The sequence below is a fragment of the Theobroma umbraticum genome, unplaced genomic scaffold, assembly GCF_002168275.2.
Source record: "Theobroma umbraticum cultivar Fairchild unplaced genomic scaffold, ASM216827v3 scaffold_67.0, whole genome shotgun sequence".
Classification (NCBI taxonomy): domain Eukaryota; kingdom Viridiplantae; phylum Streptophyta; class Magnoliopsida; order Malvales; family Malvaceae; genus Theobroma; species Theobroma umbraticum.
The window spans coordinates 5,892,802-5,917,803 of NW_018397262.1; the positions used below are offsets into that span (position 1 = coordinate 5,892,802).

General features: G+C 36.2%; 4 protein-coding genes across 8 annotated transcripts; 1 reads left to right on the forward strand and 3 right to left on the reverse strand.

Annotated features, from left to right (window-relative positions):
* Nucleotides 1–351: 351 nt before the first annotated feature.
* On the reverse strand, nucleotides 352–4,142 carry LOC110418850 (putative disease resistance protein At5g63020). Its single transcript, XM_021431676.2, has 2 exons — nucleotides 3,859–4,142; nucleotides 352–1,317 (listed from the first exon to the last, which is right to left on the reverse strand). The coding sequence occupies exon 2, from the start codon at nucleotides 1,177–1,179 to the stop codon at nucleotides 352–354; it is 828 nt and encodes a 275-aa protein (XP_021287351.2). The 5' UTR covers nucleotides 1,180–1,317; nucleotides 3,859–4,142.
* A 5,665-nt stretch (nucleotides 4,143–9,807) lies between these two features.
* On the reverse strand, nucleotides 9,808–13,071 carry LOC110419535 (putative disease resistance protein At1g15890). Of its 4 annotated transcripts, none has more exons than XM_021432627.2 (3): nucleotides 12,594–13,071; nucleotides 12,445–12,496; nucleotides 9,808–11,984 (listed from the first exon to the last, which is right to left on the reverse strand). In XM_021432627.2, the coding sequence occupies exon 3, from the start codon at nucleotides 11,664–11,666 to the stop codon at nucleotides 10,161–10,163; it is 1,506 nt and encodes a 501-aa protein (XP_021288302.1). In that variant the 5' UTR covers nucleotides 11,667–11,984; nucleotides 12,445–12,496; nucleotides 12,594–13,071; the 3' UTR covers nucleotides 9,808–10,160. The 4 variants fall into 4 exon arrangements, with proteins under 4 accessions (XP_021288302.1, XP_021288303.1, XP_021288304.1 ...); XM_021432628.2 differs by having other exon boundaries at nucleotides 9,808–11,598; nucleotides 11,896–11,984; nucleotides 12,445–13,071; XM_021432629.2 differs by having other exon boundaries at nucleotides 9,808–11,598; nucleotides 11,735–11,984; nucleotides 12,445–13,066.
* Nucleotides 13,072–13,705: 634 nt separating this feature from the next.
* LOC110419518 (Transcription factor TFIIIC, tau55-related protein) lies at nucleotides 13,706–16,288 on the reverse strand. The gene is made up of 4 exons (XM_021432604.1): nucleotides 16,091–16,288; nucleotides 15,498–15,548; nucleotides 14,876–14,927; nucleotides 13,706–14,145 (listed from the first exon to the last, which is right to left on the reverse strand). The coding sequence occupies exons 1-4, from the start codon at nucleotides 16,214–16,216 to the stop codon at nucleotides 13,946–13,948; spliced, it is 429 nt and encodes a 142-aa protein (XP_021288279.1). The 5' UTR covers nucleotides 16,217–16,288; the 3' UTR covers nucleotides 13,706–13,945.
* Nucleotides 16,289–16,727: 439 nt separating this feature from the next.
* On the forward strand, nucleotides 16,728–22,184 carry LOC110419691 (Regulator of chromosome condensation (RCC1) family protein). Of its 2 annotated transcripts, none has more exons than XM_021432783.1 (6): nucleotides 16,728–17,418; nucleotides 18,224–18,433; nucleotides 19,758–19,868; nucleotides 20,493–20,861; nucleotides 20,945–21,052; nucleotides 21,628–22,184. In XM_021432783.1, the coding sequence occupies exons 1-6, from the start codon at nucleotides 17,077–17,079 to the stop codon at nucleotides 21,955–21,957; spliced, it is 1,470 nt and encodes a 489-aa protein (XP_021288458.1). In that variant the 5' UTR covers nucleotides 16,728–17,076; the 3' UTR covers nucleotides 21,958–22,184. The 2 variants fall into 2 exon arrangements, with proteins under 2 accessions (XP_021288458.1, XP_089640292.1); XM_089784166.1 differs by having other exon boundaries at nucleotides 17,276–17,413.
* The last annotated feature ends 2,818 nt before the right edge of the window (nucleotides 22,185–25,002 follow it).

The window sequence follows — 25,002 nt, forward strand, 5'->3', positions numbered from 1 at the left end:
GTTGAGAACAGGCATCTATGCCTATAAAAGATGACCCTCATTATCCATTGAAAAAAAAGAAAAAACAACAATATCTCTCAATCTTCTTTCTCAAACATTTTCCAAGTTTTCTTCTCTATACTATTTTCCTGCAGAAAAGTATTATAGAAGTTTGATAATCTTGTTATACTCCGGTGAGTGCTCAGTGAATTGATTTCGTCAGTGCAAAACGCATCAATCATTGGGCTTCATTGTATCTTCGAGGTTTATACGCGGTAATCTTTTGCACACTTAAGTGGGGGCGAATAAACCTTAAGGATAGTGACATTGATACCGCCTTGAGCCAATTTCTAAGTTTTTCAGTTTGGTGTTCTAACATTCAATCAACGATTCCACGATTGGTAACAGGTTTTCATATTCCAAAACATCTCCACCTACTTTCTCCAAGAACAAACTCCATGCATCTTGTTTTGGAAGAGTAGGCATTTTAACTTCTCGACAACTCAAATAGCGACACACATCTCGCATCCGAGTTGTTACCACTAACTTACTTCCATTAGAAGGCTGAGGGATTCCTACTTCTTCAAGAGAAAGTGTGTCCCATAGATCATCCAAAATTAACACATACCTGCCTTTTCGAGTCAACAATTCGTATAGCATTCCTGCCCTTATTGTTTCATCCTCATCTTCAGGAAGGGTTACTCCCATTTTACGTGAGATACCATTTTGAATTTTGGAGATGTTCATCTCCCTTGATACAGTGATCCATATCACAATCTTAAACTTTTTAGTCTCTTTTAAAAGTTGGTTGTTGATAATCTTCATTATGGTTGTTTTCCCCACTCCTCCCATTCCCCAAACACCAATCTTTGGAATATCATCATCCATCAAATATGTCCAAATTTCTTTCAAACATGTATCTGCAGCTTTTCCAACTAAAGTTGTTGTTGCCAAAGCTTGTCCTATCCATGTAAACTCATCAACTACCAAACCTTGATCAAACCTACCCTGTGCCAGAAGTTCCTCAACTTCTTGTATCTTTTTTAAAACATTTTCTGTGTGAAATCCACATAAGAAAATAGGGGTTTTCTCAACTCTTTGTTCAAGGTTTTGTATTTCACCATTAATTCTTTCAACATTTTTCAACCATAAATGAACTTCTTTCTTGAGTTTCTTACTCGGAAGCAACTCTGGTCTCATTCTTGATTAAGTGTCTTCCTTTAGGGCATTTAAACCCTCCAGTTTTCTTTTTAGGGTAATCATGTTCTGGTCAAGACTTCTATGGTTGTCCCAGTGTTTATCAACCTTATTTAGAACAAAATCCATGGCTGCAGGTACCTACATAACACCAAATGGTACATTATAATATATTTTGGTATATGTTATCAACATAATCATACCACATTTAAAAATAAAGTAGACTGCATAAACTCGTTGATACATACTTGTAAGGAGCTTAAATTAATTAGACAAGTTGGATATAAAAAATGTGATTCAAAATATATTGTCTTTATCATTGTATACGCCCCTAAACAGGGAAGAAATTCACTCTAGAACTCAGTAGCATGTTTAGAGCATAATTTTAGGTAATTAGATATCATCAAAATGATGAACATAAATGCATGAAAACAAATTTATAAATGAAAGGCAGAAAATTCTTCTTTTTATGTTGAGATACACTTCTATCTTGCAGTTTCAAATAGGGATGTAAATGGGTTAAGGTTATATGGATACCCATGGGTATCTAACCCGATAACATAAGGTGGGTAAGACTTTAAAAACTCGACATGGATTTTCTTTTTTGAAAAGAAAGTTCGACATGAATTTAGGTAAGTTTGGAATATCACCTTTAGGATACCCTAAACCAGAACTTTATTATATATAATGTTACAAAAATTTTAGATTTTGTGAGATTGGAACCTTCGTCAACCTTATCTCAACACAATTTTCTTTTTTGAAAAGAAAACTCGACAGGGATTTAGGTAAGTTTGGAGTATAACCTTTAAGATACCTTAAACTAGAACTCAATTATATATAATGTTACAAAAATTTTAGATATTGTGAGATTTGAACCTTTATTAACCTTATGTTAACAGAATCTTTACCATCTCAAATTAATTTATATTAGTTTAACTATGATGTAAACTTAAATATTTATATTAGTTTAATCCTTACCATCTCAAATTAATTTATATTCATTTAACTATGATGCAAACTTAAATATTTATATTAGTTTAATCTTTACCATCTCAAATTAATTTATATTAGTTTAACTATGATGCAAACTTAAATATGTAAAATTTTATTACTAGTGGGGATTGAACTCATAGGAGGATGAGAAACACTCTAAGTTTTTGCCTATTTTGCCAACTTAAATAGGTATTTAATAGATTTGGATAATTAACAGATAGTTCTTTACTATTTGAATTCAATTTTGATAGTGTTTTACAATTTTATGTAGTAGGGATTGAACTCATAGGAGGATGAGAAACACTCCAAGTCTTTGCCAATATTGCTAACTTAAACTTGTATTTAATAGATTTGGATAATTAACAGATACTTCTTCACTGCTAAGATTCGGTTTTGATAGTGTCTTGCAATTTTATGTAAGTTTTAATGGGGTTTGGATATCTTGATAGCTAAATAGTTTTGTGTTGAGTATCTCAAAAATAATAGATACTCTACCTGTTTGCATCTCTAATTTCAAATAACTATAGTGTTGAAACAGTATTGCAGTTTCCAGGTCTTCTCTTTCCAAAGAATAATTCTGGCATTTCAATAATTTCCTCTTTATCAAATTAAATTAAGAGGAGAATTGATGTAGCTTTTGATGTAGAGGTATAAGTCAGGGCCGACCCTTAGGTAAGGTCATCCAAGCAAGGACTTTAAGCTCCAAATTTGAAAAGACCCCATTTTTTTATAATAATAATAATTTAATTAATTATATTAAAAATATGTAAAAATTAAGATAATTAATAAAATATTTACCTATTCTCTCATGCCTAATAAATATCTATTTTCTCTCACTTCCACAATCTTATTAATTCTGAACTAATTATCTCATTTTCTATTAAAAATATATAAAAATAAAAAATAATTAGTAAAATACATATTCTCTTGTTCTTTTAATTATATGTCCAATAAATCTCAATTTTTATCACTTTCTAACTATTTTTTTTCATTTATAATATCTACTCTTAAATTTTTCTTCCATCATTTGCTCTTTATTCCTTTAACTTCAGACTTTCTCTAAAGAATGGGCAAATAGTATGTTATTTTGTTATCTTTATAAAGTTGTAAGCCTCATTTTTTATTTGTAATAAGTATTTAATAATTAGGTACTATTGTTCTAATCTTTGCAAACTTTTTTACTTTAATTTAGAGTTTGTATTTATTATTATAGTACCTTTATTTTATATGATAATTAATTTATTGGAATTAAAAATTTTAAGTGTTGATTTTATTTTAACTATTTAAGAAAATAAAATAATTATAATAGTTAAATATTTGCTATATTTTATAATAAATATTTGAATATGTCAAATCAAAAATTTGAATTTGGTTATTCAAAGCTTTAAAACAAAAATTTTAATCTCAATAAAAGAGTCTCATTTGAATATATTGCTTTACGCATTTGAAGTTATTGAGCTGCCACTGGTATAAGTTCCCATCATGAAGCTGGTTTAAAGGAAAAAGAGTAGAACAACCCAAACATAGGAAAGACAATAGCAATCTTTGTCAACAGAATGGGGACAAGGAAATAAGAGAAATGACTCAAACAAATTAGAAAAAATCATCTGCATGAAATAGAACAAAGCAAACAAACTTTCTTGCTGTTAATTAGAATCAAAATAAACAGATATGGGATGTTTAAAGTACCTGTCTTGACTAGCTTGTTTTGAGATGGTGACTGCAGAGAAAAAGCAGCAGCACTATATGCAAAAGAACCGACAATGAAAACTACCGAAGTTCCTTAAAGAAAAGATCCACTGAAATGGTTCTTCTTCTGCCTGCCCTGACTCACCTAAACTTAAGAAAATCTCACCTGCAACAGAAAGAAAACCAGTGAAGGAAGGCTGAGAAATCTTCTTTGCAAATGATATAACTCTGCTACCATTGAGAAGATGCATAGAGCAATAGTCATACGGTAAGCATACGAAAAAATTAACAGAAGGAGAGCTACAAAGGAACAAATTATAGGTTCAATTTCTTTGGAAAAATAGGAGGGTAATGCAGGTTTTGTGAGAACAGACTTCCTTGCCAATAATGTAAGGATAGTATTTGCTAGAAGACAAAATGTGTGTTAGTTGTCTATAATTTATGATTTTATATTTATGATAAAAAGATTAAAAAAAAAATTATGATTTTAAATGTGCCTTAGCGTCTTTGTTGATATTCAATCAAAGAAAAAGAGAGTGGGAAGGCAAGGTCACTTTCGTGGAAGGTCCCATCAGGAAGGAAGATTCCAAGCAAATTGCAGTATCGTGGTAAATGAATTGACCAAAGCAAAGTCATCGCAAAAGTTGAGAGTAACTTTACTTGAAGCTGTTTCGTGACAAAACAGATATGAGAGTATATGGGGCCTCTTGTCCTACTCTCCTCCATTATTGTCTTTCTTGTCTTCTGTTTCACAAGAATGCAAGTAATGTCATTGGTTTCGGGGTCATTACAAAGTATGAATCAAGTAAAAGATGAAAAAGTTAGAGTGAATACTTCTTAATTTTTCTATAATTAAGCCACTATAATCGTTTGGAAAAAAGAAAGCACCCCAGAAGAATCTTAGATAAATTTGTACAATTAAATTAAATTCCAGTTCTTTGCTGATTTTGGCTTATGATATATCACCAGACTCATCAGCTTTTAATAAATAAAAAAAAAAATTTGCAAGCAAATTACCTATTAAGGCTTAGGATTGCCAAATGTTGTAAAATTTGCTTTGCTTTCCTTCAATCAGTCAAATTATCAACAAAATTCCATTTATAAATTACAAACAGGGTTATTTTGTTGCCCCGATTGTACTAACAAAATTATTAAAGTAAGATTGGAATGCCCTTTAGAGAGAGTAGACCATTAGCAGCTGCTTCATGAAACATATACCTACTTATCTTCGCTTCTTCCTCTTTCACACCTTCCGCTCCATCTTCCTCATCGTCTTCCTTGAGAGCAGCATGATCTTCACGAGTTTCTGAGAATACACCTACCTTCATTCCTTCACTCACATACTAATCAATGCTTGTTTGGCATACACTGCATCAAACTTTTGGTCAATTTGGGAGGCCACGACTGCGTTGGTGCCAATCATGCACACAGGCATGCTACACCTTAGCAAGATCACCCCCAGGTGCCAATGTGGCTGGCTGGTAATTGATTCCATACTTCAAGCTTGAGCAGCGTTTGTTCGCGTCGCCAATTTGATTACAAATAAAATCCAGATTGTGAGGAAGGGACTTGCAATTGCAATTATTTTCAATTTTCAATGGCATTAGCAATGCCAAACTGGACCTGAAAGAAAAGATGTATCACAATCATTGAGATAACAAACCGAAGGACTGACCGTCAAAATAGATGCTTCTCCTTCATAGACCCAACAAAAAATAATGATAATCAGAATGCTTATAGTATATGATTATATTTGAAATTGGAATGCATTAGATATCTACTAACCAATTAACAAACAGATGTGGCTGCTTGCTTTTGATGGTTCCAAAAGAGCATCTCCCGATTCTCACGACTAATTGAAAAGACTATCAAACAAAAGGCTTGAAATCAATTAACATAATGTAAGAAATATAAAAAGGAGAGACATGCTTTGTTGAGTTATATACCATTGTTGTAAGGCAAGTAAGGAAAGAGATATAGGAATCGACTTCATCTCATTACACTTTCAAAAGAAATCAATGAACGGTCACCACCATAACTAATCTGAGTAGTAATCTGATTCAGTATCTGACGCAGAACTCCAACTGTCAGGTAGTAAATCAAAAATGGCTCCAACATAGACTTGGCATTGGGATGGTCCCACTCTCTCGATGTCCACCAGTCCTTCGAAGATATAAGGATTCTATTAAGAGGAGGAGGAGATGGTTGGCCATCACCAAGCAGGGGAAGATACAGAGGCATCCTCCGTAATTTTGGACAAGCATCGATATCAATCTCTTCAAGAGACTCACAAACGATTACTCAATTGCACTACAAATACTTTTCAGCTTCGTTAATCTCCACAATTCCAATGTGTTTAATTTGGAAGAGTAAATTGAATGGTATTACTATTACTGCCACCTGCTGGGTCTTCCTCGATGAATTCAGTTTCTGGTACTATTATTTCCTCCGTTTGCTCACATTCCCGAACGCTCAAATCTTTCAAATTTTGGACGTTCCTCAGCAGCCAACTACATGAGAACAACCTTTTAATATTTTTACAACGACATAGTAATTTCTTTAAGAAAAGAAAACATGCCACTTGGCATTGCGATGAACCACGGAAAAAATGCCTCTTCTTCACAGAAACCAACAATGTCATAGGCAACACTCAATTCTATAGATCAGATGGGAACATAATACCATCTCTACAGATTTTGCAGCCATCTAATTCAATGCTTTTATCCCAAATGGCTGAAGTAATCTTCATGAACAGATGTTTAGTAATCTTCCCTTCTTCCTCTTCCACACCTTCGGCTTCAGCTTCCTTATAGTCTTTCTTGAGAGCAGCAACATCTTCACGGGTTCCTAAGAATTCACCTTTCTTCGTTCCTTCCCTTACATGCTAATGACTGAAGGCTTGTTTGGAATACACTGGATCAAACTTGAGGTTAATCTGGGAGAAAACCAGGGCCACGATTGCGTTGGTGCCAATCATGCACACACGACATGCTACACCTTAGCAGGAAGCAGGAAGGGAACTGCTATTGCAATTACTTTCAATTGGCAATCAGACCTTAAAACCTGTTGAAATCCCGGAGGAAACGATGTATCACAATGATTTAGATAACAAACTAAAGGGCTGAAAGACGAGATAGATGCTTTCCCCTTGACAGATTGAACGAAATAACGATTAGTATATGATTTATATTTGAAATTGAAATGCACTAGATGTCAACTAACCAACAAACAAGCAGATGTGACTGCTTACATTCAAGTGAATAGATGATCAAGGGAGAGAGATGCTTGAAATCAATTAACATAATATAAGACATATAAAAAAGGAGTGATGCTTCGTTGAGTTGCGTACCATTTTTTTCCGGAAAATAAGGAGAGAGAGGTACAAATCAATGGTCACTGAACTCAACAAATGGTTCAAATAGAGACTTGGCATTGGGATGGTCCCGCTTCTCTGATACCCACCATTCCGATGAAGATGTAACGATTTGCTTAAAAGAAGGAGGAGGAGATGGTTGGCCATCATCAAGCAAGGACGTAAGAAAGCACTACTCTCCTCAATTCTTTGTTCAAGGTTTTGTATTTCACCATTGATTCTTTCAACATTTTCCAACCATAGATGAACTTCTTTTTTGAGTTTCTTACTCGGATGCAGCTCTGGCCTCATTCTTGATTCAGTGTCTTCCTTCAGGGAATTTAAACCCTCCGATTTTCCTTTTAGGTTAATCATGTTCTGGTGAAGGCTTCTATGATTGTCCCAGTGTTTATAAACCTTATTCAGAATAAAATCCACGGTCGCACGTCCCTACGTAACACCAAATGATAATTATAATATATCCCAGTAGATTTTATCCACATAATCATAGCCACTAGTAAATGAAGTAGACTCCATTAGTCAAGTTAGAGATCAAAGATGTGAATCAAATATATTGTTTCATAATTGTATAGGATAATAGTTTTTGAATTGGTTGGCTGAAAGTTGTGAAACTAGTTTTTTCAGGAATGGTTGAATGACCATAAGTTAACACTGGTGATCTTTGGGGCAGCGAGAGTTAATTTATGCGTTTTAACAACTTCTCCTTTGCTCTTTTTTTTTTTTTTTTGTGATTTGGTGTTTCACTGTGGATATCGCAAAGCTGTCATAGGTAGAAATTGATGGAGGGACCCTTCTGAGAAAGTAAGCATTTGAAGGGTCAATGGAAATGGAAGTGGGAGGCAGGGGAAGATTTGCGTAAGGGATGGGGAACTTGTGTATGAGGGTTGGGGTTCTTGGAGTGGGTTCTTTGTGGAAGAGTTTGTTGGCAGGCGATGGTTGAATTTTTTATGAAATCGGTTGGTGGATGGGTGTTGGTGGTGTTCCTTCCTTTGACATTAGTAGCTGGCAGGGTTGATCATGAAATCCTTTCATTCATTGTGAGTAGTAGGAGAATCAAGGAAGTAATGTGGTGAAGTATGTCTAAAGTTCTGAAGCTGTAACTGAAAGGGAGGGAGAGAACGAGTGTTGAAGGGAGGAAAGGTAAATGGAAGTGGGAGCAGGAGACAAGGATGGGGAACTTTTGGTTAGGTGAAGGGAGCTGCTGGCGCTTCTTCTATATTAAAGAATTTTCGATTGGAGCTGGCAGGGGTTCTCATGAATGCCCTCTTTTTTCCTTGAGGCCACAAAGGGACTTTCTCCTTAGCAGGGGATTTAAGGGATTGGCAGAGGAAGAAGGATGGTAGGGAAGAGAGGCGGTGATGGCCTGATGGGTGTTTCAACTCCTGATGATGCAGGTGGAGTGGTGAATAAGGCTGTTTAGCAGTTCCAGGAGGAGCATGATGGACGTTGTTGGCTGCATAAGAGGGCGACCAATCTGCTGTGGAAGTGAGAGTAAAGAACAACAGGTTGGGAAGTCCTGTAGCATAGCTTTTGGACCTTTTGAAAGGCGTGTACCAAGGATGATTAGTAGAAGTGCCATTGGTTCGTCTGAGAAATGGTTCCACAGCAATAGTCCTTGAAGTTGGCAGATTAAGGGAGCAAAGAAGGCACCGCTTGCAGCAGCTTGGGAAGCATGTTGTTTTCTTCTGTTCTGGCTGTTCTTGAGTGTTTTGATAAGATTTTTTGTGGATGGCAGAAATTGCAAGCAAAGTTCTTGAATGGTGGACTTTGATTGCCAGGACCTTCTGATTTGTTTGGTTCTTGATTGGATCCTACATTGGACGTTTTCTTTTGTTTAGAAAAGGCCACAGAAAGACTTGCTTGATGAAATCTTGAATTTCTGTTATTCTTCTGTACAGCACATGTCTTCAGGAATAGGAGAGCTCTTTTGGTTTCATTAGCTCAAGTTAGGGAAGGAAATTGGAAAGAACTCTGTGAAGCAATTTCCCTTTGTAATTGTATTTTTCTTATTACACAAGCTAGATGTCTTATGCCAGTACAAGTCTTTAGCAAACAGTTAAAAGATTTTGGATGGCTTGGTGGCTTAGTGCTAATAAAATCATCTTTCACAAAAAAAAAAAATTATATAAGCCCCTAAACGAGGAAGAAAATCACTCAGGCACTCTAAACAAGTCCTGAAGTGTTATTGTAAGTAATTAGATGCCAGAATTAAGAGCATATAATGGAATTAGGCAAGTAATTTTGTTGCATTTTATTGATATAAGAAAGGATGCAAGACATGGGAAGTTACAGAGTTTCTTGCCCAACTCAAAAAATACCATAGGGACCAAAAATATATTGTATTGGAAGCATGATAAGGAATATAATAGCAGCTTTGTTGCAGTCCATGAAACTTAAAATTAAGATGCACAGAATGGAACCCTCCTTTGACTTGTTGATATATACTACTTGGTTGTTTAGACAGGAAAGAGCAGTAGCGATGAAAGCCCTCAGAAAGTCAGAATACAGTGACTTCTTTGTTAATGATACCACCTGGCTACCATTGAAAGGATCAAAGTAAAGAGCAATGAAACAAGTTAGAAAAATTATGAATCCCAAGTCAGTGGATTTCGTACTTGTATGCCACAATTTTTTGTCATTTGCAGATGGAAAAAAGATCAATGCAGGCTTAAGTGTTTCATATGCGACACTTTCTAGGTTCCTTATAGTGTTAATTATTTCATAACACTAGGATTAAAACGAGAAGGACATCTTTATTTTCTACAATTACTACGAAATGCAAAGAGCTATGTGTGGATGTTCCTTGGGAATTTCAGTCAGTTGGAAAAGAAAAAAAAAATAGCATACAATCACTCCCTTTGATATGTCTTCACTTTCCACAGGACAGGCACCTACTCTTTGTACATTTGGCTCTAATTGAAAGTTAATTTTATGAGGAATAAAGCTGATGTTGGATACGTAATGCCATATCTCTTACAAGGTCATGCATTTTCACTCTTCCATTTCCAACATCTTCTAACAAGCAATTGTCAACAAGTTTTCTTAGGATAGCCTGGCCCCTGTCTAAGTTTGCTTGCATGTCACCCATATTATCCACTAATTGCCCTCTAATCCAGTTCCTTATCAGCTGCTCCTTATGGATTCCAAAATATTCAGGATATGCTGCACAAATGAGGAAACATTTCTGAATTTTTGGATCGAGCAAACGATCATAGCTAAACCTCAATCGCTGAATCACCATGTCTTTAACATCTCCATTGATACTGTGGACATTCCTATTCAATTCATTGAATGAGTTCCTCCATATAGGAAGGCTATATTCACCTTTCATGCTACTAGCAACTGCAATTATTGCCAGAGGCAAACCAGCACAATGCTCAGCAACAGATCTTGCAACTGGCACTAAATCAGCAATATTCATTAGATCTTGACCAACTTTTTCCAAGAACAATCTCCACGCATCTGCTTCAGGAAGTGTTTCCATTTTTATTTGTCGACAATCCATGTGTCGACATACATCCAATGATCGAGTTGTTAGCACTAATTTACTCCCATTACTTGCAGATGGCTCAGGAATTCCAACTTCCTCAAGAGAAAAGTGCTCCCGTACATCATCTAAGATTAACACATACCTGCCCTTTTGACCCAATATTTCAGATAGTATCCCAGCTCTTATTGTTCCATCTTCATCTTCAGAAATAACAGCATCCATTGCCCGTGCAATCTTATTCTGTAGTTCAACAACACCGCTTTCCCCTGACACAGTGACCCATACTACAATATTAAACTTGTCTGCATCGTTTAGGAGTTCATTGTTGACAAGCTTCATGACACTTGTTTTCCCCACTCCTGGCATTCCATGAACTCCAATCTTTACAACCTCATTATTCATCAGGTATCCCAAAATTTCATCCTTCTTAAGTTTTATTGTTTCACCAACTAAACTTGGTGTTGGAAACGCCTGTCCAGTCCATGAAGGATCATCAACAACTAAGCCATCAGAAAATCTGCCCTTTTCAAGAAGTTCTTCAACTTCTTCTATCTTCTTACAAACATTCTTTCCAAGGAATCCGCGTGAGAGAAAGCTGCTAGCTTCAACTTCAGATTCTAGGTTCTGTATTTCGACATTTATCCTTTTAGCATTTTCCACCCACAGCTCAACTTCTTTCTTGACTTTCTTTCTCGGATGCAGCTCTGCTTTAATTCTTGATGTCGTGTCTTCCTTCTGACCATTGAGCTCATCCCTTTTTCTCTTCATATGTTTTAAATTCTGATCAAAGCCTCCAGGGAAATCCCAGGGCTTTCCAATCAGACTCCATAAAGTATATGCAACTTCAAAAATTTTTCCCACTTGTTCAGTTAAGTCCCTGCATAACACCCAATACATGGCATTAGAATGCTTTGTCATGACAACGTAAACTTTAAAAGAAATCATGCAGTAAACAGATAGTTTAAGAAGCCTATAATTGGTAAACAAGTTGGCAATTCCTCAGAATTTAGTACGATTTCCAATTCTGAGCTCCAGGCTTTTCCCACTTTCAGCAACAAATTCTTCATTCTCTCATAAATCCAAGACCAATGTTGCAAAAAACAGTAAAAGAGACCAAATAAACTTTCTGACAAGTCCATAATAGTCGACATTCACTACCAAAATTTCCACATACATGAAACTTTTTAATGCTTTACTCATTTTAACACAATTTGGATAGAGATATAGAGGTATGTCTGGTCTCTTGAGAAAATATCTGGATACCTGCAAAAATTTGAAATTTACTCATCAATTTGTAGCTATAAGAATAACTAATTGTAATAACAAAACAGAATTCCAAAAGTAGAAACAGACTCTAAAGAGCTCCCTTAAGAACCCCTTTCGATCTAGTTCCAGCTACTTGAGTTCAAACTGCTTATTTTGTTGACTTTAGTTCCTCATCTAAAAGGTAAGCTCTAACAGATTAGTTGGATTTTGCAGTTCGTAATCCTCCCTTATCTGATTGCTTGATCTAAATATTCATGCATCTTGAGCATGAAGCATCCAGATAATATTTCAAACAAGTTAATAACCAAAATCAACAACTATCAATGTCAAGACTCGTCGAGATCATAGAAAAGCTGAGAAAGTAATAGCAGAAAAGAGCAGAAAAATATTTCATGGCATGCATGAAATCTGTCATAATTTAAGAGTCGACAGAAAGAGTATTAGAAATTAAAGTTACCTTCTGTAAGGCAGTGAAGAAAAAACCCAGCTAATAAAAAGAAGCAATCACCCTGCCAACAGTAGAATTATGATAGACATGGTGTATAGACTGTGGAGCAAATAAAAAGGAAAGAAGGAAGAAATACCAAGAAGAAAGAGGGAAGGTACCAGGGTAGGTTCACAATCAGGAGAAGAGAAATGACCTATACGTATACAAGTCAATTTCATGGAAACTGTCATGAAGAAAGCTTAAAGCAAATTGAAGGGTAGGGGTGGATTCCATTTGCCTTATTTGTTGTTTATGTTAAACTTTTTGGCACTTGCAGCGTCAAAAGTCAACGACTTTGTTCCACTTTTATTATCTGCCCATGCTTTCTCCCCACAGTTGTTGGGTGTTTCATGGGGGAAAGCCCAAGTGGCTTAGTTACACCGAGTGAAATTGGTTCCATCTGAATGCCAATATGCAGTTCTGGACGAAACTTTAAGCTCTTGACGGCCAGCCAATCTGCAGACTCCAACTCCCAAATTAAGTTCTACATTCATTAATATCTTTGGCTTGTCCTCAGCTAAATGATTTGTATCAGATTAAGGACATATGATCATAATATTCATGTTACTAACGAATCAGAAAATTAACCAAGTTATAACTGAAACAGAGGAAAAGGAATAGCATAACAGAGAAGAAAAATCAAATCATGACAACCATGAAGCAGAATAAGCACACTTTCTTCCGCATTATGAGCATAAAAAGAAATAGAAAACCAGAAGTAATAGGACCTTCCTTGTGCTCTTAGACCGGCTGGTGCTTCTGCAAGACCTTGAATAGAAAAAAAAAAACAAAAGACCCAACAGGTAACAAGAAGCAAACTCCCTTACTAACTATAGAACCCTGTTAAGAACAAGTGTATGGAGCAAATAAGCAGTGAATCTACTACCTTTTGAAGGATATGCAAATGGTTGTTAGCATCTTGATTGATATTCACTAGAGGAAAGAGGGCTGGATGAAACAGATAAAGTGCAAAGAAAATCAAGAGAAACGACCCAAATTATTAGTCATCAGTCTGTAATGGAATCCAACAGCAACGGCTTGCACACTAGATACTCTCTCCAGCTTCCTAATCTGTCAAATTCTAGTTATGTTTTTCTTTTTAAGTCATGATTGTATCATGAAATACTAGCCATAAAAACTGTAACAAATTTATTTTATCAGACATGGTTGAATGTTTGGGTTCTAAAAGAACAGATTATATCAGAATTTACATATAGAATAAGGTCCAAACTCCTGGCAATGTCATCATCGCATTTGATTAAAAACATTTACAAAGAATCTGTATTGACCACCAACTTCCAACCACAGCTCTCCTTTACAATTCAGCCAAGAAGTAACAATATTGCAGCACTCTTGGTACTACACAGCAGTATGGGAAAATGCAGAGCATAACTATGCTCGAATTACATTAAAGTAACTTCCAAAATTAACGATGTACATTAAACAGCGACTACAAATTAGAGTTTGCTAATTACAAATTTGAATTAGTTGGTGAATTTGTTTCATCTTGGGCGTCATCATCTAGTAACAGTCGAAACTTAAGAATCTTGTGAAGTTGGGCAACTGGTTTTACTTGCTTTCTTGGAGCTTGATTTGGATCTATTATATATTTTCCTGAGAAGAGATTTGCTTCTGATGGACCTGTCTCTTCATGAACTACAGGGGAAGCTTCTGCAAAGAATAATTGGCACAACAAATTCTTAATTTGTGCAGTAATAAACAGAAAAGCAAGTGAGAAAATCACAGAAGCAACTTCCCCAGCAATCTTGATATGCAATTGAAACAGGATATAAACAAAATAAACTAGTATCAATATTAATAAACCAACCCTATGCCTTATCAGTAAACTAATCTAGGCTTGAGCAGGGAATGCCACATAGATAAAACTTAGGACAGGAAAGTAAATGCCAATAATTTCATGTCCATCCCCGCTGATAAGCTCCCTAGGCATAAAATTTTCAACAAAACTAAAAGCTAGAGACTCAACTTAACCTCAAAATTAGCATTTTCAATGCAGCAATTTCATAGAAAAATAAAAAACTTTTGGAATCTGTTCACCTAAGACATACAAAACAGGTAGCAGGAAACAAAAAAAATCCTTATGAAAACAAAAATGGTAATTGGAAAATCAATTCCAGTGTTAAGATCTCACATAGTTAATTCTTCCATGCTATTTTTGTTTACCATTATATAAAAACTAACAAAAGGAAACTTTCACTTCCAATTCTCCTATGCATGAGTAAGAGCATGTAAAATGATAACAACAGAGAGAGAGAGAGAGAGAGAGAGAGAATGGATGACAATTAACCACATCCCAGTCAAGCTAGCAAATTAGTTCATTATTTAAAATCTATTGGTCTAGCCCCCATTATAAAGGATTATGTTACGAAAAGTTGTTTACCATCTTCAGAGAAGACAAGGCAGGTCCCAATTGTTTCTTCATATTCTCCAATCTGGAAATCAGAAAAAGTCCTAAGAAGATAAAAGTTTCATTAAGTAAAATGCAAAAAGAACTAACTAAGAAGACAAAAGTTTTCATTAACTAAAAACTTTCTGATCCCAGCAATCATTAGGTGTTTATTAAAGTTCAAGCCAAGAGGTAAAAATAAGAGGAATAGCTGAAGCCTATTGGGGACATACAAACTACTGCAAGAAATTTGTAAAGGGGTGAATTTGACAGATTTGCTTAAGAAATAAGAGGTGGAGAAAGTGCCTAGCAGCTAGAATCTTGAATGTGAATGCTTTGGAAAAGAATCTATGAAGAATATCTTCCATTTATCTGCAAATATCCGATTCAGTGGATGGTTTCTGAATTCTTTACATTCTTCCCATGCAGTACTTGAAATTTTCATAGACCATTTAGAATTTCTTGATAAATAAACTTGAATAAATAAATAAAATGACAGTCCTAGTTGTTGAGTAAAATGGAAACCCTGAAAGGAAATAAAATTTTGGAAACATAAATAGCCTGGAACCTTTCTTGCTCAAGGTAAAGGCAAGAGTTTTGTGAGCTAAGAACTTACCAGCTTCACTTTTTCATCTATGATTAATATTGGATTCTTCGTATCAAGACCCTGAAATTCAGAATAACCTGATAATCACAATATTGTAAAATAAAAACAAAAATGAAATCGTATGCAAAACTGACAACAAAATACCAGTTCATCTAGCAAACAAAGATTTCCAGACAAGAAATAATTAACGGAGTTTGGAGAGTAAGAAGTAGGATAGGAAAGGGTAGAGCAAGAGTGTAAGAAGGTAGGCAACGGCTAAGGTGAAGGCACACTTCTAAACAGATCATCAAAAGCTACAGTAATGCATTGCTAGCAAACCAAATGAAAATCCAGCAGCAGCAGAGCTCCAATCAAAGGACCAAAACATAAACAGGCTAAAATCTATTTCATCCAACAACTAACACAAGGCACACATACACATAAATACACACAAGTTTGTATGAGTTCCACCATAATTAAAGCAACAGTAAGAACACTACAATTCTTTTAGGGTAGACATAATCTAAGGTAAAGCTTCTTCTATCCCATATACCCCATATAACCCAAAAATCCCAAAATTTAAAAACCTTCAGAAATTAAATGACATGAGATTCAGAGCCTACTGAGAGTGTGTAAGGTGCGTTTGGAGGAATGTCTATCTGCCCAGAAACAGCATCAAGATCAAGCAATACGTACTCTGACTCTCCTTCTTCCTCTTCCAGGCCATCAGCCTTCTTATTTTCCTCCATTGCTATAACCCACCAAAAACAATTCCGAGTTTGAATTAGTGAGGGAATTTGGTTGCAGCAATAGCTGTAGGACTGTGTTGGTCAATGTAGGTTAGGGTTTGTAAATATGCAAAACGCTGCGTTTTATTATTTTACGCGCGCGCTCGCAGTACCGGAGGAAAAAAAGGACGCGGTTGATGTTCTCCACGTGGCGATACTTGAGAGCTCCACGTGTAATTCAAATTTTAGGACAGAACAGCGTGTGGGATCGAACAAACAAGTGGAATCCACAACCAAAGACAAAAACAGAACAAACTTCAATAGATTTTCTGCTGCAAACGAGAAAGTAATGTGTAGATCCGCCAACTTGTCGTCCTCTATCCAATCAGCCTCCGACACGTAATCTGAAGGAAACTTCCGCATACGTGTTGAAATTTCATTAATTCTATTCGCATTGCTATCTTACGACTGACTTTACAAAATCAAAAATTGTTTTCTCCAAGTGAACAAAATTAAAAAGAAAGAAAAAGGAGCTCCTCAGTGGCCACTGATCTTTCCCTTTATATGCCTTTTTAACATTTCCTTTGGCAGATCAAAGAACATCCAAGCCTCCTCTCTTTCTCTCTGAAAGTAAAACTTTGAACGGTGATCGAGTGATCAGATCCATCTCATCTGATGATTAGTTTCCAATCAAAGCATCAATTGCGATTAAATTTCTCAATCCTCCTCCCTTCCGATGCTTTCTTTATAATTTGCTTTAATTGCTTAAGATTTCGCCTCAAAATTTGATTTTTTTAAAAAATCAAAACCCTAAATCCCTTCCATTTCCATTGCAAAAAAAAAAAGAAAAGAAAACTCAATTCGTTGTTTTAAATTATTCAATGGCTGATCGGAGTAGGTTGTTTTCGATAGAGGAATTACCGTCGCATTTAATTTTGGAAATCCTAACGTCAGGCAAACGGTTAAGTGCCGCTGACCTGGTGTCGCTGGAGTTGACTTCGAGAACATTCGGAGGGAGCCACGGGGTTTATCCGACGAAATTCAGGTCGTTGGTGGATTTGGCTGCGTTTCAGCTGTGCGGGACGAATGAGGTTTATAGTGGAATGAGCACGAGTAGTCAAAAGGAGGTTTTTGACAGGTGTGATGGGAATTGGAAGAGAGTTTTGAGGTTTTTGCAGTCAGTGGAGCAGTCGTCGTATATGGTCCAAACCTCTGCAGGCAATGTAACTATTTCTTTTTTTTTTTTTCAATAACTTTAATTTTTGTGTGTTAACTTGATAAATGTTTCGAATTTAGTTCAGATTTAGTTTCTGTTTGGTCTTCTATGGTTTGCGTTTTTGGCGCGTTTGGATATAAAAGGAAATACCAGTATGAAGGAATTTAAAGTTTTTGTGAATAATAAAATGCCTGGTTTTAGTTTCCTATGGAGTAATTATGCTTTTAACTGGTTATCAAATATTATTTTATGGGAATTTTTGAAGAAACAGGAAACAAATATCAAATAGTAAGTAATAAAAGCAACATCCCAACGAAGTCTTAACTTATGCTTAAGTTGAAATTAGACCAAATTCTACCCTGCTTTAACAGTGGATTAATCAGCATTTAGTTGGGTTGCCTTTTTACTTGCTTTAACAATTGGTTATTTGATAGTTCCTTATCATTTGCTTTTTGCTAGAAAATTTTGTTTCTGGTATGACATTATTTGATTTGCTTATCACGCTGAATTATGTTATTGTGTTATAGTTGTTTGTAGTACTTTAGCCAGGAACATTTGAGTTTTTCTTTTTGCATTTGAATAGCAGAAAAAGAGTATTCTTTGAATTCACAACAAGAACCCAAAAGTAATTTAGAGGAGTTTAAAATATTAGGCCTACTGGAGAAGAAAATGGGAGAAGTTGTTATTTAAAGTTCTCTCTTTTTTAATGTCTATAGCATTGTTAAACTCCTGCCTCCACCTCTTATAGATGCTATATTGCCATCAATAGAGTTCTGGTTTCTCAACACTTATTCATCAGTTTGATTTACCAGATGCAGATAACAACTGGAAGGTATCACACATTGCTAATTAGCAACTCATCAGTGTACTCTTGTGGTTCCAGCTTGTGTGGTGTCCTTGGTCATGGTCCTGAAACAACACAATGTGTAGCATTTACCGGGATTAACTTCCCTCCTCCAGCTAATGTGATGCAGGTGTCAGCTTCTCACAATCATGCTGCATTCATATTGCAGTCTGGAGAGGTTTGTGACTCAGCTTACTTCAGTTTCCCATGTTTGTTAGTTAGCATACGTCAGTTACATTTTGTAAAGGCGCTGCAGATAATCTTTCCATAGCAGATGATGTCAATCTAGTTTCTTTGTAATTGCACGTGCATGTTAGTGTTTGATGTGGTTGTGAATGTTTGACCCAGCTGCCTTTAGAAAAAGTCTAATTTTACCTGACTGCTAATGCTGATAACATCAATGTTGTATTCCCCTGCTTAAACTTGGATTCAGACTAGGAATACATTGCATTATGATTTGGAAAGACACCAAGGTTGCATTTTTGACCTTTAAGTAAATACATTCAGAGAACTTTTTAGAGCTATATCTATTGAACATGTCTTTAAGGAAGCGTTATTTGTCTTATTAACGATCTTCAATTTTGTGGTTGCTAGCGAATGCCGATTGCAAATACATAGGCAACATAACATGTAGCTGTTTGCATGTTTTTTCAAAGCATAGTTTGGTTGTCTGGGCTCTTAATGCATTGATTGGACAATTTGTGCTGTCTAAAGTGATATTTGACTTAAGCTCGAGTACCTTAGATTTCTGAAGTATAGGCTTAATCACTTTAGTTCTTATTTCTTAAATAGCACCTGTTGTTTAGGTTTATTAAGTGCTGGATCAGTTCCGAATATCTTGATTCAAATAAAGTTTGAAAAAAAGTTCATGAAGATGTGGACCCTACAGATGATTTTCTTATTGGTTTGAGGGCTAAGGTTTTGTAACAGTAGCAACCTCTTTGTTGTGTTCCCATATTAAGTTGGTGGCAGAAGCAAGCTGAGCCTAGACTAGAAAGCAGAGTGTATAAATTTATGAGTCTGAGTTGGCTATATAATGAGCTCTGTTAAAGTATGGATAGCCATCTATGAGCTTGCATTGCCAGCTCTGATGACTGATTAGTTGAACAGGCCTTTGGTTGAACTCGGTTTTGCTTAGATGAAAAGCTTGAAATCGGCAGACTTGAGCCGAACTCCACAGCTTTGTTGAATGGGCTCACGTGAGTTCTAATCTAGCTTGGCATGAACCAAGCTCATGTTGCTTCATTGTTGTGCAGCGCTATTAAAAAGCATCTTTTCTCATCTATTTGATGCCTCAGTTGAACTTGCTTTAAGTGATCCTTGCCTTGAATGCATATAAAGTTGTACTGTTTTGGCTAATTTTATATGTTATACCCCCAGTTTCCTTTGTGGTCAAAAATTTGTGGATGCATGCACATTTGATTTTGTCAACACTGAAATACATGTGATTAGTTTACCAAGTGGTTGTCATATTCATATTGTGTCAACAATTAATTTTTCAGGTTTTCACGTGTGGAGACAATTCATCTTTTTGTTGTGGCCACAGAGATACAAGCCGCCCCATTTTTAGACCAAGGCTTGTCGAAGCAATGAAGGGGATTCCTTGTAAACAGGTAGAGTGCATATCACCCTCGTGTGTGAAACATGTGCTTGAGGGTGGTAGCAGCTTGTGCTATGGGTTGTAGAATAAGTGGATCTTTAACTTCTTTGTATTTTTAGGTTGATGTCTTAATTGTATTGGTCGTACTTTTTGTTGTTTCTTATCTTCCCTGTATTTGAGGAGGAGATGTAGTTAAATTTTTTGGAATGATTGGCTTAGGTTTTTGTTCCTGTCCAGCTGTTTTCTGTCATCACTATATGTATTAGCATTTTAGGTTGATGATTGTCATGAAACCTAATAAGTATGATGCATCATGCTTGCATGTAATTCAGGAAAAGTCAGTATGCAGTATTGTTGTGTAAACTGCTGTTTTAAGCTTGTTGGTGAGCTAGGTTTAAGCCCTCAAAAACCAAGTTGTTTGTGATAGATTAAGACTTCATTTATTGTTTTCAGGTCAAAGCATAGATAATTCTTGCAATAATGCATCCTTAATATAATTATCAAGACAAGAATTTAGTGGGAAGTTGCTGAATCTTCCTTGCATCATGGGTTTTGAAGATTTCAAGTCACCTAGCAGGTATTTGTTTTCTTCCAAAACTTTTCTTGGCTAATATTAGAAAGGTTCAACTTGTTTCAGGTAGCTGCTGGACTGAATTTTACTGTGTTCCTTACAAGACAAGGTCATCTGTATACATGTGGAACTAACACGCATGGCCAGCTGGGTCATGGTGACACTCAAGACCGACCAACCCCCAAAATCGTTGAACAGCTTAAGGGAGTTGGTTCTGTAGTTCAGATTGCTGCTGGCCCTAGCTATGTTTTAGCTGTAACGGACAATGGAGCAGTTTACTCTTTTGGTTCTGGTTCTAATTTTTGTCTTGGGCATGGGGAGCAGCACAACGAGTTTCTGCCACGTGCAATCCAGACATTTAAGAGAAAGGGAATTCATATTCTTCGTGTCTCTGCTGGTGATGAGCATGTTGTGGCACTTGATTCCAGTGGATTCGTGAGTCTCTGAATTTAGTTGAACTTTGTGGTTGTTGATTATGTGTGTTTTTGTGGTTTCACAATGTTCTATGCTGGCTGTAGGTATATACGTGGGGGAAAGGTTACTGTGGTGCATTAGGCCATGGAGATGAGATTGATAAGACTCTTCCAGAACACTTGATCAGCCTTAAGAGTCAGCTTGCTGTGCAGGTTGGTTTCATCCATCATTGTAACATTTCCAATGGAGAAATATGCTCGAGTGCATCAGGATATGCAATATGCTATATATAAGTTTACTGTGCAGCAAGCCCATATCAAACTCTTCCTCCTACCTATTTCTCTTTCCGTTTTCCTTTTCTTGTAGAATGCTTTTAAGATGGGTTACGGTTGCTATTCAGTCATTTGATTGTAACTTGGATCCACATCAAAATTGATAGAATTTTGGAAACTCTTAGCCTTCTCCTTACGACCTATTCAACTTCATTGTGACACACATCAGGCTGTATTACCTACCTAGCTGGTTCAGCATTGTATTGTTTCTGGAGCACGCCATTCCCTTAATGAAATCAAGAATTGGACTGTAATGTGCTGATAATACTTAATTGTGATTGCATATCAATGCTTTCTGACATGCCTATAAGCATATTGAAGTTGACATGGATGCTTGTCATCCCTAACCTCCACTGTTTCATCTTTGTCCATGAGAAGAATCCAGTTGATTTTGTCTAATTGAATGACATGCTTTGCTTGCATGATTGAATGACCATCGTTACCATTTGCTGTAGGTTTGTGCAAGAAAGAGGAAAACATTTGTTCTGGTTGATGGTGGTTCTGTCTATGGCTTTGGGTGGATGGGATTTGGGAGCCTTGGGTTTCCAGACAGGAGTGTATCTGCTAAAGTTATGAGACCTAGAATCCTTGATAGCTTGAGAGGCCACCATGTTGCTCAGATCAGCACAGGTCTGTACCACACTGTGGTGGTAACTCACAAAGGGAGGATGTTTGGGTTTGGGGACAATGAGCGAGCACAGCTTGGCCATGACACATTGAGAGGTTGCCTTGAACCAACCGAGATATTTATTCAGGAAATGGAAGAAGAAACAACTCTTTTTTGAGAAAGCAGATGAAATGCAATAACTATCATCTGCCTTTTTGGAGGTTAGTGTTGTGTTCTTATTCAAGAGGTGAAAACGCTACTTTTCCCCCCCCTCATAAAAGTTCTTGTAGAATTACATGAATTGTAACTGTGCATGCTGAACACTAACTGTTGTATTTAGAAAGTTGAGTACGTAGCTCATGATAGTTGCTTTCTTCCTGGCAATTTATTGATATTTCTTGTTTAGTGTACTTATTCAAGTTCAGAAAGTTGCTTTGATCTTATTTCTCAAACCATCATAACCTATGGTTTGAATTCTTTTGCTACCAAAATTATGGTACATGGAGTTCTTAGGAAAATTTTCTCCCAATGCTTGCATTTCTGCATTGATTCAGTCTGTATTTAAATAGTACTTGACGATTAATTTCTGATGTGACTAGAGACAGAGAAGTTATGCACCTGGAGTCTTATAGCTATATTGCTACTAGAATAAAACTTTCCTCTGAACAAATTTAGGAATTTGGGGTTGAAAGCTTGGATTATGTCACACATCAGGTCCTACCTTTTAAATTCCATCTGTATACAAATTTGAAACTACATTATGGTTCTACCATTTCATCTATTTAGAAATATTCAAACTCTGTGGCCATGTTATGTCCCAGAATAATCAATCTATACCATGCCACTGGAAGACTTTGCATGGACTTCATCACCAGCACTACGATAATGGAGAATTAATTCTTAAAAAACAAGGATCGAAAAAGTTATTATGATCAACAGTTGATTACCGGACATTTAAGTAAAATTGTTATTGATTATTTTATACCCACGTGACATTGATATAATGTTGAAATAACCTTTTTTACTCATCTCAGGTTGTTAGTGAAATACCCCATGTCTTTGTTGTTTAAACACCTTAAATCTCTGCTCAAGCTAAACTTTCATGTCCATCCACCACAAATTTAGCTTGCATGACACAAACCAACCAAGACCAGGTGGGTTGATTCATGCATCAAGTATTTCAGTTATCAATATCTCTCCCCCACTCTCCGCTATGCGCACGGCGGATACACCCAAATTTCCTGGAAACTTATGGAAAGCAACAGGGGTAGGTTACCAGGTTTTAATATAAACCAAGGGGCTTTCCACACCTGGTGACCACAAACTTGGCTTTGCGTGGAAAACCAAACCCAGATCAGGGAGGAGGAGGAGGAGGCTTGGTTTTGGTCCTTGTGTACGTATTTCTGTTACCCATCCTTTTCACATTACGTTATCGACATTCTGCAAAATAAATATCCACCAGCTGGATTGATGAGACTGGATTTTGCATGATGCCACCGTCTTTTATTGCAATAATCAAGACTATAAATTTTAATTTTAATTTTAATTTTATTGTGACGTCGACGTGTATTCCATTAAAATCTTTTTAGTTAGCAGATGTCAGTTATAAATAATATTAACAATAAAATAAAAGTTCATAGCCTTAATTTGGGTAGTATCCCCATTTTCTTCCCACCACTTTGCAGCCTCCTTTCAGTTTAGTCTTTTGCCAGCTTAGGGATACGTTGACAAGACTCAATAATGAGATATTAGGTGGATACTATATATAAGGTGTTGTTTCTATCAGAACGTTTTTGATAATTAGGTGTGCATTTGACCTTTTTCTTTCTTTTTAAAACAGAAATGGAGAGGGAGGGGGGACAGATGGTAAAGAAAGATATTCACAATCTGTTGGTATGTTGTAGTTGGAACATGATTGTCACTGTCGTTTACATCCTACAAAATCTGACTGCAAGCTAACTTCAAATGGAGGTTATTTTCCAGGATTACACTATTTTAAAAGTATGCACCAACTTTTTCCATCTGTGAAGGCCCTCAACTTTGCTCCTTATAGCCTTCCCTATAGACAGCCACTTGCATAACTCGATCTTTGAAAAAGATGGATGGTTTATGTAATAGCAGCACAATTTCAACCAATCTAAGTTTCTAGTAATGGCGGAATTATCATATTCAGTTGTTCTTCCAGGATTTCAGGTTTCCATGGTTCACAAATACTTCAATGAGGAACCATAAGATTCTCTCTTTATGGTAGTGTTAATCAGAGTATCTCAAACCTGAAAGGAGAGCCTGTTGCATTTCTGCCTTTAGATTGTGATCTGTTACCTACTTTCTGCTAGGACCACCGTGACACATGCATGACTATACTAAAGCCTTCTGTCAGACTAATGAAATCCCATGGAAGGTATATTTTCATATTAATACAAATGATCTCGGCTCTCAAGTTTATGCAAAATCTTGTCCATCCAAGCCAATTCAATATAGGTTTACAGAAGCCATATTTACCTCCAAAAAAGACGGAAGTAATAAGCCAGTACTAGTTAAAACAACCACGAAACAATCAAATTGTGCCAAGTTTTGGTTGGTACCAAGATATTGCACCGGTAAGATCATTAAAGGAAGACTACCCAGTACCCAACACATCTTCTCTTTTCGAACCATGGTTAAACCGGTTGGATCTGAACCAACAGAATCAATAAGCTAGGTGTGGGAACAATCCATCATTAAAAGGTTTCATTGTCGGGCTCCTACCAGATCAAAGTTAAAAAAATGAACAATAACTTCTTCTGGTGCAACTGTCAGCACCACAAATTTAATTGGACATGCCTTTTCCTTCCATCAAAATAGAAAATACTGCTTGAGAAAACATTGACACAACTCATCATCTAAATGCTGTTTTAAAGCTTATAAACTGAACACATGCCATGGCCTACAATCTGCTAGCTCAAGCTGCTTCTTAAAGTAAGGCCAATTTGATATATGCATGCAGCATATATGCACTTATTTAGAACAGCAGGCATGCCCGTGAGCTGTCCATCATGAAGAATTGAATGATTACTCCACAAGTCTTTTTAAGACTTTGAAACTGGGAAACAAGTCCATTGTGCCCACATGTTGATTGTGATTCACTTTTTTCAACTACCTGATTTTTCCAAAGTCCATAAGGTCCTTGACCTACAAGAACTACCTTTCAAAACACATGAGAAGAATCTTAAAACCAGAATCA

What these genes read in the sequence shown, in the direction of transcription:
- LOC110418850 (XM_021431676.2), bottom strand. Translation starts at nt 1,179, where the DNA reads ATGAGACCAGAGTTGCTTCCGAGTAAGAAACTCAAGAAAGAAGTTCAT.
- LOC110419535 (XM_021432627.2), bottom strand. Translation starts at nt 11,666, where the DNA reads ATGATTTCTTTTAAAGTTTACGTTGTCATGACAAAGCATTCTAATGCC.
- LOC110419518 (XM_021432604.1), bottom strand. Translation starts at nt 16,216, where the DNA reads ATGGAGGAAAATAAGAAGGCTGATGGCCTGGAAGAGGAAGAAGGAGAG. An exon ending in TAGATGAAAAAGTGAAGCTG is followed by an intron (nt 14,928 to 15,497) that starts GTAAGTTCTTAG and finishes TCTGATTTCCAG; the next exon opens with ATTGGAGAATATGAAGAAAC. An exon ending in CCTTGTCTTCTCTGAAGATG is followed by an intron (nt 14,146 to 14,875) that starts GTAAACAACTTT and finishes TATTCTTTGCAG; the next exon opens with AAGCTTCCCCTGTAGTTCAT.
- LOC110419691 (XM_021432783.1), top strand. Translation starts at nt 17,077, where the DNA reads ATGGCTGATCGGAGTAGGTTGTTTTCGATAGAGGAATTACCGTCGCAT. An exon ending in TCCAAACCTCTGCAGGCAAT is followed by an intron (nt 17,419 to 18,223) that starts GTAACTATTTCT and finishes TTGATTTACCAG; the next exon opens with ATGCAGATAACAACTGGAAG. An exon ending in TCATATTGCAGTCTGGAGAG is followed by an intron (nt 18,434 to 19,757) that starts GTTTGTGACTCA and finishes TTAATTTTTCAG; the next exon opens with GTTTTCACGTGTGGAGACAA.